The 16,307-nt window shown below is 40.5% G+C and overlaps 1 protein-coding gene across 2 annotated transcripts in view; it reads left to right on the forward strand.

Moving 5' to 3' along the window:
* The window catches only part of LOC140741428 (CDK5 and ABL1 enzyme substrate 1-like), a 253,629-nt gene that overhangs the window by 200,118 nt on the left and 37,204 nt on the right, over positions 1–16,307 (forward strand). For both annotated transcript variants that reach the window (XM_073071649.1, XM_073071732.1), the window contains one exon: positions 13,502–13,658. In XM_073071649.1, the coding sequence (XP_072927750.1) occupies positions 13,502–13,658 (157 nt within the window). The remainder of the gene's footprint in view (positions 1–13,501; positions 13,659–16,307) is intronic.

Here is a 16,307-nt window from a genome sequence, read left to right on the forward strand (position 1 = left end):
AATGTTCAGAGAGCTAGGTAATGTTAGAGATCTAGAAGATTATAAGGCTAACAGGAAGGAGCAAAAGAAGGAAATTAGGAGAGCCAGAAGGAGACATGAGAAGGCCTTGGTGGGCAGGATTAAGGCAAACCCCAAGGCATTATACAGGTATGTGAAGAGCAAGAGGATAAGACGTGAAAGAATAGGACCTATCAAGTGCGACAGTGGGAAAGTGTATGAAACCAAAGAAAATAGCAGAGGTACTTAATGAATACTTTACTTCAATATTCACTATGGAAAGGGATCTTGGTGATTGTAGTGCTGACTTACAGCAGACTGAAAAGCTTGAGCATGTAGATATTACAAAAGAGGATGCGCTGGAGCTTTTGGAGAGCATCAAGTTGAATAAGTCGCCAGGACTGGACAAGATGTACTCCAGGCTACTGTGGGAGGCAAGGGAGGAGATTGCTGAGCCTCTGGCAATGATCTTTGCACCATCAATGGGGACAGGAGAGGTTCTGGAGGATTGGAGGGTTGCAGATATTGTTCCTATATTCAAGAAAGGGAATAGAGATAGCCCAGGAAATTATAGACCAGTGAGTCTTACCTCAGTGGTTGGTAGGTTGATGGAGAAGATCCTGAGAGGCAGGATTTATGAACATTTGGAGAGATATATGATTAGGAATAGTCAGTATGGCTTTGTCAAGGACAGGTCCTGCCTTACGAGCCTGACTGAAATTTTTGAGGATGTGACTAGACACGTTCATGAAGGTAGAGCAGTAGATATAGTGTATATGGATTTCCACAGGGCATTTGATAAGGTACCCCATGCCAGGCCTATTGAGAAACTAAGGAGGCATGGGATCCAAGGGGACATTGCTTTGTGGATCCAGAACTGGCTTGCCCACAGAAGTGATTGTAGAGGGGTCATATTCTGGATGGTGGTCGGTCACCAGTGGTGTGCCTCAGGGATCTCTTCTGGGATCCTTACTCTTTGTGATTTTTATAAATGACCTAGATGAGGAAGTGGAGGGATGGGTTAGTAAGTTTGCTGATGACACAAAGCTTAGAGATGTTGTGTATAGTGTGGAGGGCTGTCAGAGGTTACAGCGGGACATTGATAGGATGCAAAACTGGGCTGAGAACTGGCAGATGGAGTTCAACCCAGATAAGTATGAAGTGGTTCACTTTGGCAGATCAAATATAATGGCAGAATATAGTATTAATGGTAAGACTCTTGGTAGTGTGGAGGATCAGAGGGATCTTGGGGTCTGAGTCCATAGGACACTCAAAGCAGCTGCGCAGGTTGACTCTGTGGTTAAGAAGGCATACGGTGTATTGGCCTTCATCAATCGTGGAATTGAATTTAGAGCCGAGAAGTAATGTTGCAGCTATATAGGACCCTGGTCAGACCCCACTTGGAGTACTGTGCTCAGTTCTGGTCGCCTCACTACAAGAAGGATGTGGAAGCCATAGAAAGGGTGCAGAGGAGATTTACAAGGACGTTGCCTGGATTGGGGAGCATGCCTTATGAGAATAGGTTGAGTGAACTCGGCCTTTTCTCCTTGGAGCGACAGAGGATGAGAGGTGACCTGATAGAGGTGTATAAGATGATGAGAGGCATTGATCGTGTGGATAGTTGGAGGCTTTTTCCCCAGGGCTAAACTGGTTGCCACAAGGGGACACAGATTTAATGTGCTGGGGAGTAGGTACCGAGGAGATGTCAAGGTTAAGTTTTTTACTCAGAGAGTGGTGAGTGCGTGGAATGGTCCGCCGGCAACGGTGGTGGAGGCGAATACGATACTGTCTTTTAAGAGGCTTTTGGATAGGTACATGGAGCTTAGAAAAATAGTGGGCTATTGGTTATCCTAGAAATGTCTAATGTAAAGACATGTTTGGCACAGCTTTGTGGGCTGAAGGGCCTGTATTGTGCTGTAGGTTTTCTATGTTTCAAATTTAAGATAGAGAGCATATAATAGAGCAACAAATTAGTGGGAAGTTGGAGGATTGAGAGCTTTTAAAAATCCAGTAGTACAGAACTAAAAATGTCATTGAGAAAGATGAAATATGAAAGTAAGCTCACTAATAGTAACATAGAGGATACCTAATGTTTCTTCAGATACATAAAGTGTAAAAGAGAGTTGACAATGGATATTGGAACACTGGAAAACGATGCTGGAGAGCTAGTAATGGGGGACAAGGAAATGTTGGATGAACTGAATAAGTAGTTTGCATCAGTGTTCACTGTGAAAGTCACTAGCAATATGCTGGATGTTCCAGGTGTCGGGGGTCCTGAATTGTGTGAAGTTATCATTACTAGGGAGAAGTTTCTTGGGAAACTGAAAGGTCTGAAAGTAGTTGTCACCTGGACTAGATGGTGTACACCAAAGGGTTCTGAAAAAGTTGGCAGAGGAGATTAGTGATGATATTTCAAGAATCACTAGATTCTGGAGTTGTTCCAGAATACTGGAAATTGTATATGTCAGTCCACTCTTCAAGAAGAGAGAGAGGCAGAGGAAAGGAAACTATAGGCCAGTTAGTTTGACCTCAGTGGTTGGGAAGATGTTCGAGTCAATTGTTAAGGATGTGGTTTCAGAATATTTGGAGGCACATGATAAACTAGGTGGAAGTGCAGGTAGTTCTGAGGAAATAGAAAGACTACAGAAGGACTTAGACAGATCTGGAGCATGGACAAAGAAGTGGCAGATGGAATACAGCATCGGGAAGTATATGATCATGCACTTTGATAGAAGAAAAGAAAATGTTGACAACTTTCTAAATGGAGAGAAAACACAAAAATCTGAACTGTAAAGGGACTTGAGACGCAGGATTCCCTGAAAGTTAGCGTACGGATTGAGGCAAATGTAATGTTAGCATTCATTTTAAGAGGACTAGAATATAAAATCAAAGATGTAATGTTGAGACTTTATAGAGCACTGGTGAAGTCTCACTTGGACTATTGTAAGCAGCTTTGGGCCCTTTATCTTAGACTGGAGAGGTTTCAAAGGAAGTGCACAAAAATGATTCCAAGATTGAATGGTTTGTCATATGAAGAGCATTTGATGTTACTGGGCCTGTATTCCCTAGAATTCAGAAGAATAAGGGATGATCTAATTGAAACCTATCAAATGGTGAAGTGCCTCGATAGAGTGTTTGTGGGGAGGATGTTTCCTGTGGTGGGAGAGTCTAAGACCAGAGGACACAGCCTCAGAATAGAGGGGCATCCTTTTAGAATGGAGATAAGGAGGAATTTAGCCAGAGAGTGGTGAATCTGTGGAATTCTTTGCCACAGGCAGCTGTGGAGGCCAAGTCTTTATGTATACTTAAGGCTGATAGAGGTTGATAGATTTTTGATAGGTCAGGTCATGAAGGGATACGGGGGGTGGCTGAGAGGTAAAATGGATCAGCCATGATGAAATGGTGGAGCAGACTCGATGGTCCAAATGGCCTAATTCTGTTCTTACATCTTGTATTCTGTGGTATTATGATCTCTGGAAAGTCATCTCATGGAGAAAATGGCAATTCTGAACTAAACGAGTCAACAAAGGATGAAAGACTGTTGTAGCAGGGCTGGAAAACTATCACCTTTTATGAAGCTACACTGGTGACAGCAGGAGTTCTCTTCCAGATGAGCTGCATGCTTTTTGTGCTCACTTTGATCATCTAAACGTGGAGGAACCATCACAAACTCCCTAAGACCATAAGATATAAGAGCTGAATTAGGCCATTTGGCCCATTAAGTCTGTTCTGCCATTTCATCATGGCTGATGCAATTTTCTTCTCAGCCCCAGTCTCTGCCTTCTCCCCTTATCCTATTGTGCCCTGACCAATCAAGAATCTATCAACTACTGCCTTATGTATACATAAAGACTTCGTCTCCACTGCTGTCTGGCAAAGTATGCCACAGATTCACCACTCTTTGGCTAAAGATATAATGTATATCTCAGGGGTCGATACAGAACCCAGGAAGCACACACGCCCCAGATGGGGTAGCTAACCAAGTACTAAAGAACTGTGCTGACCAACTGGCCTTCACTGAGATCATTAACCTCTCAATTTGCCGATCTGAGGTACCCACCTACTTCAATTATACCGATGCTTAAGAAGAACATAGTAATCTGCCTCAATGACTGTTGTGATGAAGTGCTTTGAGAGGCTGGCGATGAGGCATATCCACTCTTGACTGTGAAGTGATTTGAATTGGCTTCAATTTGCTTACTGGAGCTACTTCAATCAATCCCAATACATCTGGGCAGCAAAGATGCATACATCAGCATGCTCTTCATCAGCTGCAACTCGGCATTAAGTACCATCAAAACTATACAATAAGCTTCAACAGCAACACACAGAAAATTCTGGCGGAACTCAGCAGGCCTGGCAGGGTCTATGGAAAAGAGTACAGTCGACGTTTTGGGCTGAAACCACAGGTGAAGTGTTCCCTCACCTGGAAGGCCTTTTTGGTGCCCTGAATGGTAGTGAGGGAGGAGGTGTAGGAGCAGGTGTAGCACTTATCCCACTTGAAAGGATAAATGCCAGGAGGGAGACCAGTGGGGAGGGACGAATGGAAACACCTCTTTCCATCCCCCCCCCCACCCACTTCCTGCTTTCCATAAGGATCGCTCCCTACATGACTCCCTTGTCCGTTCGTCCTCCACTGATCTCCATCCTGGCTCTTATCCTTGTAAGTAGAACAAGTGCTTCACCTGCCCTTACACCTCCTCCCTCACTACCATTCAGGGCCCCAAACAGTCCTTCCAGGTGAGGCGACACTTCACCTGTGAGTCTGTTGTGGTCATTTACTGTGTCTGGTGCTTCCGGTGTGGCCTCCTGTATATCGGTGAGACCCGACGTAGATTGGGAGACCACCGCTGAGCACCTACGCTCCATCTGCCAGAAAAAACAGGATCTCCTAGTGGCCACACATTTTAATTCCACGTCCCATTCCAATATGAAAATCCCAGACTCTCAAGATGGCGCTCATGGTGTGAAGCTGAATTAGGCTTCTCTCCAATCCTTTTACTACTTTTACCTGCAATCACCCCCTAACTGACTTATTTATACCTACCCTAAAGGGGTTGATATTTAAGATATACTTTTCGACTTTTTGAATTATATTTTCAACTTGTTAAAATGGCTGGGTGATCACAAGAAACTAAAGAAGCGAGACCAACTAAAGAACCATTAACTCTGGATGCAATCAGGAAACTCATGGATGAGAGACTGGAGGATAAACTCAGCCCAAAATTTTCTCAGCTTGATGAAACTTTAAAGACAGTCAATGTAAGTCTTCAATCACTTAAATCGGAAATTCAACAACAACATGCAAGAATTTCAGCTCTTGAAGAAGTCGTCCGTCAGAGAGATTGTAAAATCGAAACTTTGGAACAAAAGCTGTCTTCGACTTCTCAAGTGCTGGAACGCTACAAATCCAAAATTATTGATCTTGAAAATCAATCTCGAAGACAGAACCTGCGGATAATTGGGCTCCCGGAAAATGTCAAGAAGGGAGATCCGGTTGAATTTTTCTCTATATTCTTAATGGGTGTGTTCGGCTCATGTTCTGGATACCCCTCCAGTGATCGACCGTGGGCACCACATTTCTCGCTTAAAACCAGCTCCAGGTGAGAGACCACGGCCAGTAATCCTACGGCTTCACTATGCTCATATTAAAGATCGCCTGATTTGAGCTGCCCGACAAAAAGGCATGATCGACTTTCAAGATTTCAAATTTCGTATTGAGGAAGATTTTAGCCCTGAAGTTTTGAGGGAAAGAATGGCTTTTAAACAGGTGATGTCGGAATTCTATCGGAAAGGCTTCAAACAAGTGCTGTTATTCCCAGCGCATCTGAGAGTTGTTCTTCCTGATAATTCTCGTCGGCTGTTCAAATCTCCAGCTGATGCCCAAAGATTTCTCGAGGAACATCATCTTTCTACTATGAGCTGATTAACGTATTGTATTTTTATTATCTCTCTTTAATGGTTTTTATTGTTTCTGCTTTTTCTTTTAAGCTAACAACTAGCTTATAGATTCGGACCTTTCATAATTTGAAGATCCGTATGTGATGACTGGTAGTATAATTACTTTCTACATGTTAAAGTAAAGGGCTGTTTTCGGCTTCTTTTGAGACCCTTTTATCATTATTCTTTTGATTTTGAAAGCTACTAATTAAATGTTTTTAAGTTTGAATATATTTTTGCTTTATATCTTTTATGCTGAAACATTCAGTCTTTTAAAAAAATTTCTCTTTTTAGATGTTGTTTCTTCTTCCCATAAGACCTTAGTTCTTGGACACGTCACATCCGTTCTGGTGTGTCTGAACAAGACTGCTGGTGTTCTATCGAAATATTAGTATTATGCTACCCTGTTTTAGGTTTTAACGGTTTAGTCTTTTTTTTCTCTCTTAATCTTGTCTATTTTTTTAAATAATACTAATTTTATAGTCTTCTTCCTGTTATACTAACCCTTTGTTTTTTTTAATATGGACGGTTTGTGTCTTCTTTTTTTCATTTTTTTTTGAGCTGCCATCTTGAGAGATGGGAGTAAAATTAGTGTTAGTTTGCCTGCTGGCCTTTCTCTGGCTTTTTCTTGGGTTTTCGCGGGTGGGGGGAGGGGGTTTCTCTTTTGCTTTTCGCTTAGTTTTACCTTCATGGGCTGACTTGAATATACCAAAATGTCTGAAGTGTCGTAACTATAGGTTCCTCTTTGAATCTGCTCTCCTCTTCCGGATTCATGAGTTTATCTTCTGTTTAACCTTGTGTGTTTACTATGATAAATATTAACAATATGGATAAGATTATTAACTTTGTGTCTTGGAATACAAATGGTTTAAACCATCCGATTAAATGGAAAAAAATATTTAAAGTATTCCATAGAATGAATGCTAATATTATTTTTGCACAAGAGACTCATGTGAGGAAAGAGGATAGTCAACTTTTTTTAAGGTTTTGGAAGGATCAACAGTATCATTCGAATTCTCAAGATAAAGTAAGAGGCGTTTCTATTTTTATAGACTCCTCAACCTCTTTTATACATTATGAAATAATTTCAGACCCACAAGGTAGATTTTTGCTCCTCACTGGTTTACTTTTTAACCAAAAAGTTGTTTTAGTGGATGCTTATGCTCCAAAATTTGACTGTCCGGAATTTTTTAAGTGTTTATTCACATCCCTTCCTAATTTAAATGAGTATATGCTGATAATGGGTGGGGATTTTAATTGTTGTTTAAATCCCTCAATGGATAGATCTAAATCTATTCAGGTTCTTACGAATAAATCGGCCTCTCTCATTAACTCCTTTATGGTTGATTCGGGAATTTCTGAAATTTGGTGATTTCTACACCCTAAGGATAAAGAATTTTCATATTTCTGTCATGTTTATCATGATTATTCAAGAATTGACTATTTCTTTATCGATCATCGTTTACTTACAGACATTATTGATTGTAATTATGACTCTATTACTATCTCTGATTGTGCGCCTTTGAAACTATCTATTAAGAAAACAGATTCATCCTCAAGTGTTAAATCATGGCGGTTCAACTCTTCTCTATTTCAGGATTCAGACTTACTCAACTTTATTAAACAACAAATTGATTTGTTCTTTTCAACAAACTTTACAGAAGAGATTTCTAGTGAAATATTATGGGACGCTTTTAAAGCATTTATCTGTGGACAAATTATTTTATACTCTGCTGGAGTCAGAAAACGAATTAACACTGAAATACTTATGTTGGTTGATAAAATTAAAGAAATTGGTAAGACTTACTCTGTGACTCCTAGTAAAGAGCTTTATAAAAAGAGAGTTGAACTTCAAATGGAGCACAGTTTGCTATTATCCTCTTCGATTGAAAATCAATTAATTAAATCTAGGACTCCGTTTTATATACATGGGGAAAAATCTGGTAAATTATTGGCTAATCAATTGAAAACTGCTTCGGTTAAACATCAGATCATTAAGATCCGTAAACGAGATGGTACTCTGACGATTGATCATAAAGAGATAAATAAAGCCTTTCAAGAATTTTATAACTCTTTATATCAATCAGAATTTTCTGATGATTCTTCCATAATGGATGAATTTTTAAGGAAACTGAATATCCCGAAATTAACAGCCGAGGATTGTGTATCATTAGATGCACCCATTATGGAAACCAAAATAGAAGAGGCTAATTTTTCAATGAATTCAGGTAAAGCCCCTGGTCCGGATGGTTATACTGCAGAATTTTTAAAATCTTTTTCTTCTATACTCTCTCCTTGGTTATGTAAAATTTTTAAGGATGCATTAACTGTAGGTAAATTACCACAATCTTTTTATGAAGCCTCCATTTCTCTAATTCTTAAAAAATGCAAAGACCCTATTGAATGTGCATCATGTTGACCTATATCTTTGCTGAATGTGGATTCCAAGATTTTTACCAAAATTTTGGCCACTAGATTGGAAATTATACTGAGAAATCGTTTGACAGAGTTGAATGGCCGTATTTATTTAATATGCTTCAGAATTTTAACTTTAGCCCGACATTTATATCATGGATTTATTTAATATATTACAAGTCTTTGGCCTCGGTTCTTACCAATAATCAAAGATCTCCCTTTTTTCAGCTGTTTCGTGGCACGAGGCAAGGCTGTCCTTTAAGTCCTCTACTATTTGACATTGCTTTGGAACCCTTAGCCATTGCTATTCGTGATTCACCTAACATTTTTGGTAGTTCCCGTGGGGAATGGACATATAAGCGATCACTATATGCTGATGATTTGTTACTATATATCTCTGATCCTGAGAGATCTGTTCCTGTTATTTTATCTTTGCTTGCTCAGTTTAGTAGTTTTTCTGGCTATAAACTGAATTTTAGTAAGAGTGAATTATTCCCATTAAATACGCAAGTTCCAATTTATAAACATCTACCATATAAAGTAGTTACAGATAACTTTACTTATTTGGGTATTAAAATTACCAAGAAACATGAGGATTTATTTAAAGTTAACTTTTTACCTTTAATTGACCAGATTAAGCAACTCATTACTAGATGGTTCCCATTGTCTTTGTCATTGGTTGGTCGAATCAATTCTATTAAGATAATAGTTTTACCTAAATTTTTATACTTCAAGCATTACCAATTTTTATTCCTAAATCTTTCTTTGATATTATTGACTCCAAAATATCCTCGTATGTATGGCAGAATAAAAATCCTAGATTAAGTAAAAAATATGTACATAAGCCTAAGAAGGAAGGTGGTTTGGCTTTGCCAAACCTAAGATTTTACTACTGGGCAGTTAACATCTGATATTTAATATTTTGGACACAGGAGTTGGTGGCAATACAAAGTTGACAATGGGTAAATCTGTACAAGGTTTTTCATTGTTCTCTATCTTAGCATCTTTGTCCTCTCTAAACTGAATAAACAAATGACTAACCCTATGGTTAAATATACATTATGAATATGGTTTCAATTCTGTATATTTTTTTGCTTTAATAAGTTCATCTTATCAAGCCCTATTATATCTAACTTTCTTTTTCAGCCCTCTCTTATGAATCAAGCCTTTGTGCTATGGAAAACAAGGGGTATAACATGTTTTCATGATTTATTTTCAGATAAATGTTTTATGTCCTTTGAACAGCTGTCCAATAAATATAATTTGTCCAGGGCCCATTTTTTTAGAAACTTACAAATTAGAAATTTTTTGAATAATATGCTACAGTCCTTTCCGAATTCATGCCCAATTGATATTACGGAAAAAATTCTAGGTTTAAATCCCTATCAGAAGGGTTTAGTAGTCGTCATTTATAATATGATCATGAAAATACAACCAGGGATGTCAGATAAAATTAAGAATGAATGGCGAAAAGAACTTCAATGTCCCTTACCTGCAGAGCAATGGGAGGAAATCTTACAGCTAGTTAACTCCTCTTCTATTTGTGCCAAACATGCCCTAATGCAATTCAAGGTTGTACATAGGGCTCATAGGGCCAAGGACAAACTTGCTCAATTTTATTCTCATGTTAATCCAATCTGTGACAGATGCCATTCTGAAGTAGCCTCATTGACTCACATGTTTTGGTCATGCCCCTGCTTGCAAAAATACTGGAAAGATATTTTTGGTATCAATTCAACAGTTTTGAGTATTAACTTGCAACCTCATCCTATTACTGCAATTTTTGGCTTACCAATGGTGAATAACAGTTGTTTATCCCCCTCAGCTCGGCGGATGATTGCATTTGCCACACTAACGGCTAGAAGATCTATTCTACTGAACTGGAAAGAAATTAATCCCCCAACTATATTTCAATAGTCTTCCCAAACTATTTCTTGTTTGAGTTTAGAAAAAAATTAGAAGTGTCATTTTTGACCCTTGGGTCAAATTTGAAGAAACCTGGAGACCATTTATTCAATATTTTCATGAGTTAAACTGACCTTTCCCAAACCTTTTTCTTAACACCTTTAGTTATTTGGATGGAGGTGCGGAGTTATTGACACTACTGTGTATACTCGACATGATACAATAGCCCATGTTGGTTAAGTTAGCTCTTTTTTTCTTTTGGGTTTTTTTTCCATTTTTTGTAATACACCATGAGTTTGGGAAGTTATTATACATATTTGGATTATTAACTGTATTTGCATCCTAGCCTTATTAATTATGTACTCTCAAGCTCTCTGTATTTGCTGTTTTTCTTCTTATGTTTGTTTAAAGATTAATAAAAAGATTTTAAAAAAAGAAAAAAAAATCCAAGGCCTCTTCTACAGTCATGATGAGACCACATTCAGGTTGGAGGAACAACACCTTCTATTCCATATGGGTAGCCTCCAACCTGATGGTATGAACATTAGGTTCAACAGAAATTAAAACATTAATTTCTCAACCTTCCAGTAATGCCTCCACCCCTTCCCCCATCTTCACCATTTCCCATCCCCTTGTCCCTCTCTCATATTATCTCCTTGCCTGCCCAATGCTTCTCTCTGGTGCTCCTCCCCCGCCCCATCTTCATTCTTCCATAGCCTTCTATCTCTTTGACCAATCAAGTCCCTATCTCTTTGCTTCATCCCTCCTCCTCCAAGTTTCACCTGTCGTCTGTTTCTCTGTCCCCTTCTGCCATCTTTCAAATCTGCTGCTCTGCTTTTTTTCTCCAGTTCCGCTGAAGGGTTTTGACCCAAAACCTCGACTGTACTTTTTTCCATAGATGCTGCCTGGCCTGCTGAGTTCCTCCAGCATTTTGTGTGTGTTGCTCGAATAAGCTTCAAGACCTTGGCCTCAATACCTCCTTATGTAATTGGATTCTAAATTTCCTCACTTGCAGATCCCAATCAGTTTGGATTGGCAACAACATCTCCTCCGTGCTCTCCATTAGCACAGGTGCACCACAGGGCTGTGTGCTTAGCCCCCTGCTCGTCTGGCTTTACACCAATGACCGTGAGGTTAAGCACAACTCCAATGCCATATTCAAATTTCCTGACAACACCACTGTCGTAGGTTGAATCATAGGTCATGACCAGCAGATAGAAGGGAGATTGAAAATCTGGCTGAGTGATGGCAGAACTACAGACTATTTCTCAATGTCAACAAGACCAAGGAACTGATTGTAGACTTCAGGAGAAGGGAACAAGACTTCCATGAGCCAGTCCTCATTGGGAGATCAGAGGTAGAGAAGGTCGGACACTTTAAATTCCTTGGTGTTATCATTTTAAAGCACCTGTCCTTGCCCCAGAACGTAAGGGCAATTATAAAGAAAGCATGGAAGTGCCTCTACTTCCCGAGCAGTTTGCGAAGATTTGACATCTAAAACTCTGACAAACTTCTGGAGTTGTGTGGTGGAGAGTATATTGACTAGCTGCATCACAGTTTAGCATGGAAACACCAATGCCTTTGAACAGAAAATCCTACAGAAAGTAGTGGATACGGCCCAGTCCATCATGGGGAGAGCCCTCCCCACCATTGAGCACATCTACACAAAGTGTTGTCACTGGAAGGCAGGATCCACCATCAGGGACCCCCAACACCCATGTCATGCTCTCTTCTCACTGTTGCCATCAGGAAGAAGGTACAGGAGCCTCAGGACTCACACCACCAGGTTCAGGAACAGTTATTACCCCTCCAATCAGGCTCTTGAACCAATGGGGATAACCTTACTCAACTTCAATTGCCCCATCACTGAAGTGTTCCTATTGATTCACTTTCAAGGACTCTTCATCTCAGGTTCTTGATATTTATTGCTTATTATTATTATTATTATTATTACTACTTTCTTTTTGAATTTTCACAGTTTGTTGTCTTTTACACACTGGTTGAACACCCAAGTTGTTGCAGTCTTTCATTGATTCTATTATGGTTATTATTCTATTATTGATTTATTGAGTATGCCCACAAGAAAATGAATCTCAGGGTTGTAAGTGGTGACATATATTCACTTCAATAATAAATTGACATTGAACTTTCATTTAAACAGACTTTTATTACAAAAAGTTTATTTCTAACATAAAACAAATAACTATAGATGTTGGAAATAATAAATACAGGCAGAAAATATGGAAAATACTCATTGGGTCAGGCAGCATCTATGGAAAGAGAAATAGATTTAAGGATTCAGCTTGAAGACAAATCATCAGCGAAGGGGAAGTATGAGAACAGGTGTCTTTATGTCCTTCAACATCACCCTTCCAGTGGATGCCCTTTCTCCTTATGTTCCAGATCTACGCACGATTCGCTTCTTTGAAACCAACCCCTCCATATCCCAACTTTCTCTGTTACAAGGTCAATAATCCCAATTTCTCTATTGGGAATTCGAAACAAAGAGATTATTGTCTCCCTTGTACAACCTCAGCTCTATCGGGCTCAGGGACAAGAGGTTATTGTCTGTCTTGTACAACCACGGCTCTAATGGGATCAGAAACAGGAATGTTATTGTCTCCCTTGTACACCCTTGTCTCTATCAGGATCAGGGACAATGCAGATATTGTCCCCCCTTGTGCAACCTCAACTCTATATTGGGATCAGAGACAAGGGGGCTATTGTCCAACGTACAACCTCAGCTCTATGGGGATCAGAGACAAGGGGGTTATTGTCCAACTTGTACCTCGACTCTATTGGGATCAGGGAGAAGGTGGATATTGCCCCCCCCCCCCCCCCCCCGTACAACCTCAGCTCTATCGGGATCAGGGACATGGAGGTTCTTGTCCTCTTTATACGACATCAGCTCTATCAGGATCCGGTACGATCAGGTACAAGGAGGTTACTGTACTCCTTATACAATCTTGGATCTATCGGGATCAGGGTCAAGAGGGTGGCTGTCCCCTTTGTACGACTTCAGCTTTATTGGGGATCAGGGACAAGGAGGTTATTGTCTCTTCTTCAACGTTAACTCTATCGGGATCAGAGACATGGGGGTTATTGTCAGTCTTGTACAACCTCAGCTCTATCAGGATCAGGTTATTGTCAGTCTCCTGGAATGTCGGCTCTGTTGGGGATCAGGGACAAGAAGTGTTTCAGGATACATTTTCACTGATAACATTTTTAATCATTTCCTTCCCAGACTGTTTCCTACACACAGTTTCTTTATCCAACTAACGTGCTTGGTGGACGGAGGAACACGATAGATTCCACGGCATCTTTATCCCAGTTTCGCAACACTAGCCATCGTAACACTCCTCTCGGGAGGGCCAGCAGTTCCCAGGGAAGCATCGAAACAGGTATGTAATGGGTGTAAGATGATCATACATGAAGTTCAAGCTTACTGTATGTTGGACTTTCCTATTGCAGAGTTCGAGAGACCTGCACACAGAGTCCACATAAAGTTCCAATTCATACTTGACTTTGCCATGTAAATTACAGCTGGACGACAGGAAACCATAACAACGTGGTGGTATGTTGAGGTAAGGAGGTCCAGGTCCAGATCCTGGGAAGGCTTGCAGGCAGATTTACTAGAGCTGTTGGGAATAGTTTAAACTAATATTGCAGGGGGATAGAAACCAGTTTGATGGAGCTGAGGATGAACCAGCAGGTTTACAAGCAGATGATGGATGTAACATGAATGTAAGGAAGGACAATCCAATGATTGGGTACAAATGCAGACAGAGCTAGGAGTTAAATTTTACCAGAGAGGCAAAATTCAGAAGGGCGAAGAATGAAGGACTGAAGGTGCTTTTTTTTAAAGGCACTTGTGGGTCAATTATAGATTGGTCGGTATGATGTTGTGGGCATCACTGAGTTGTGGCTGAAAGAAGGCCATAGATGGGAGCTTAACATCAAAGGATATACTTTGTATCAAAAGGACAGGCAGAAAGGCCTAGGTGTGGTGTGGTTCTTCTGTTGGTAAGAGATGGAGTTACTTCGTTTGAAAGAGATGACATAGGGTCAGAGAATGTTGAATCTTTTGTAGTTAGAGTTAAGAAACTGCAAGGGTGAAAAACATAATAGGAGTCATAGATAGGCCTCCAAGTAATAGCCAAGATGTGGGGTTGTGATTGCAAAGGGAGCTGGAAAGGAATGTAATAAGACCATAAGACATAGAAGCAGAATTAGGCCATTCAACCCATCGAGTCTGCTTCACCATTCCATCGTGGCCGATCCTGGATCTCACTCAAACCCATACAACTGCTTTCTTGCCATATCCTTTGATGGCCTAACCAATCAAGAAAAGATCAGATTCTGCCTTATGGACTTGGCCTCCACCGTAGTTTGTGTCAGAGCATACCACAGATTAACTCTGCCTGGCTATAAAAATTCTTCCTTACCCCTGCTCTAAAGGATTGCCCCTCAGTTTTGAGGCTGTGCTGTCTAGTTATGGATACCCCCACCAGAGGAAATATCCTCTCCCCATCCACCCTATCTAGGTTCTTCAACATACATTCAGTAGGTTTCAATGAGATTCCACCCCCCCCCCCCCATATTCTTCTAAATTCCAGTGAGTACAGGCCCAAAGCTGCCAAATGCTCCTCATAGTTTAACCACTTCATTCCCAGAATCATCATCGTGAACCTCCTCTTGACTCTCTGCAATGACAACACATCCTTTCGAAGATATGAGCCCCAAAACTGTTGACAATACTCCAAGTGTGGCCTGAACAGTGTCTTACAAAGCCTCAGCATTTTCTCCTTGCTTTTATATTCTTTTCCCCTTGAAATAAATGCCAACATTGCATTTGCCTTCTTTATCTCAGACTCAATCTGTAAATTAACCTGCTGGGAGTTTGGACAAGGACTATAAGACCATAAGGTATAGGAGCAGTAGTAGGCCATTTGGCCCATTGAGAATGCTTGGCCGTTCAATCATGGCTGATCCAATTCTTCCAGTCATCCTCAGTCCCCTGCCTTCTCCCCATACCTTTTGATGTCCTGGCTAATCAAGAAACTATCTATCTCTGCTTTAAGTGCACCCAATGACTTGGCCTAGGACTCCTAAGTCCCTCTGATGTTTGAACCTTCTTCCCATTTATACCATAGTCAGCATTATTGTTCCTTTTACCAAAATGCATTATCATATATTTCTCAACACTGTATTCCATCAACCACATTTTTGCCCATTCTTCCAATTTGTCTCAGTCCTGCTGGAATCACATTGCTTCCTCAGCACTACCTACCCCTCCACCTATCTTAGTATCATTCATAAACTTTGCCACAAAGCCACAAATTTCATTATCTGTAATTCTGTTTGTTGGGTAATGACATAATTGTAATGGGTGAGTTCAATATGTAAGGGGATTGGCAAAATCAGATTGCTGTCGGATCGCAAGGAAAGGAATTTCTTGAATGCCTACAAGATGGATTTTAGAGCAGCTTGTGCTTGAGTCTACTCTGGGAAAGGCCATCTTAGATTGGGTGTTGTGTAATAACCCAGATCTTAGAACTTTCTATGTTCTATAATATGATTGAATTCATACTGCAATTTGACAGGGAGAAGCATAAGTCACGTGTATCAGAGTCACAATGGAATAAAGGGAATTACAGAGGCACGAGAGAGGAGCTTGCCCAGGTGGACTGGAGGAGGATACTGGTGGGGATGACAGCAGAGCAGAGATGGCTGAAGTTTCTGGGAATAGGTCACAAGTTGCAGGATAGATGTATCCCACAGAGGAAGAAGTTCCCAAAGGACAGAGGTGGGCAATTGTGGCTGACAAAGGAAGTTGAGGACTGAATAAAAGCCAAGGAAAGGCCACATACGGTAGCAAAAGTGAGTGGGATGTTGCTGATTGGGAAGCTTTTAAAATCCAACCAAAGGCAACTCATCATCATCATCATGTGCCACACTCTGCCAGAGCCTCGGCGACCACTTTCTTCCACTGCGATCTGTCGGCAGTCAAACCTCTTGCATCTCTGGCAGTGAGGCTGGTCCAGTGCTTG

This window comes from Hemitrygon akajei, chromosome 1 (genome assembly GCF_048418815.1).
Source record: "Hemitrygon akajei chromosome 1, sHemAka1.3, whole genome shotgun sequence".
NCBI lineage: Eukaryota > Metazoa > Chordata > Chondrichthyes > Myliobatiformes > Dasyatidae > Hemitrygon > Hemitrygon akajei.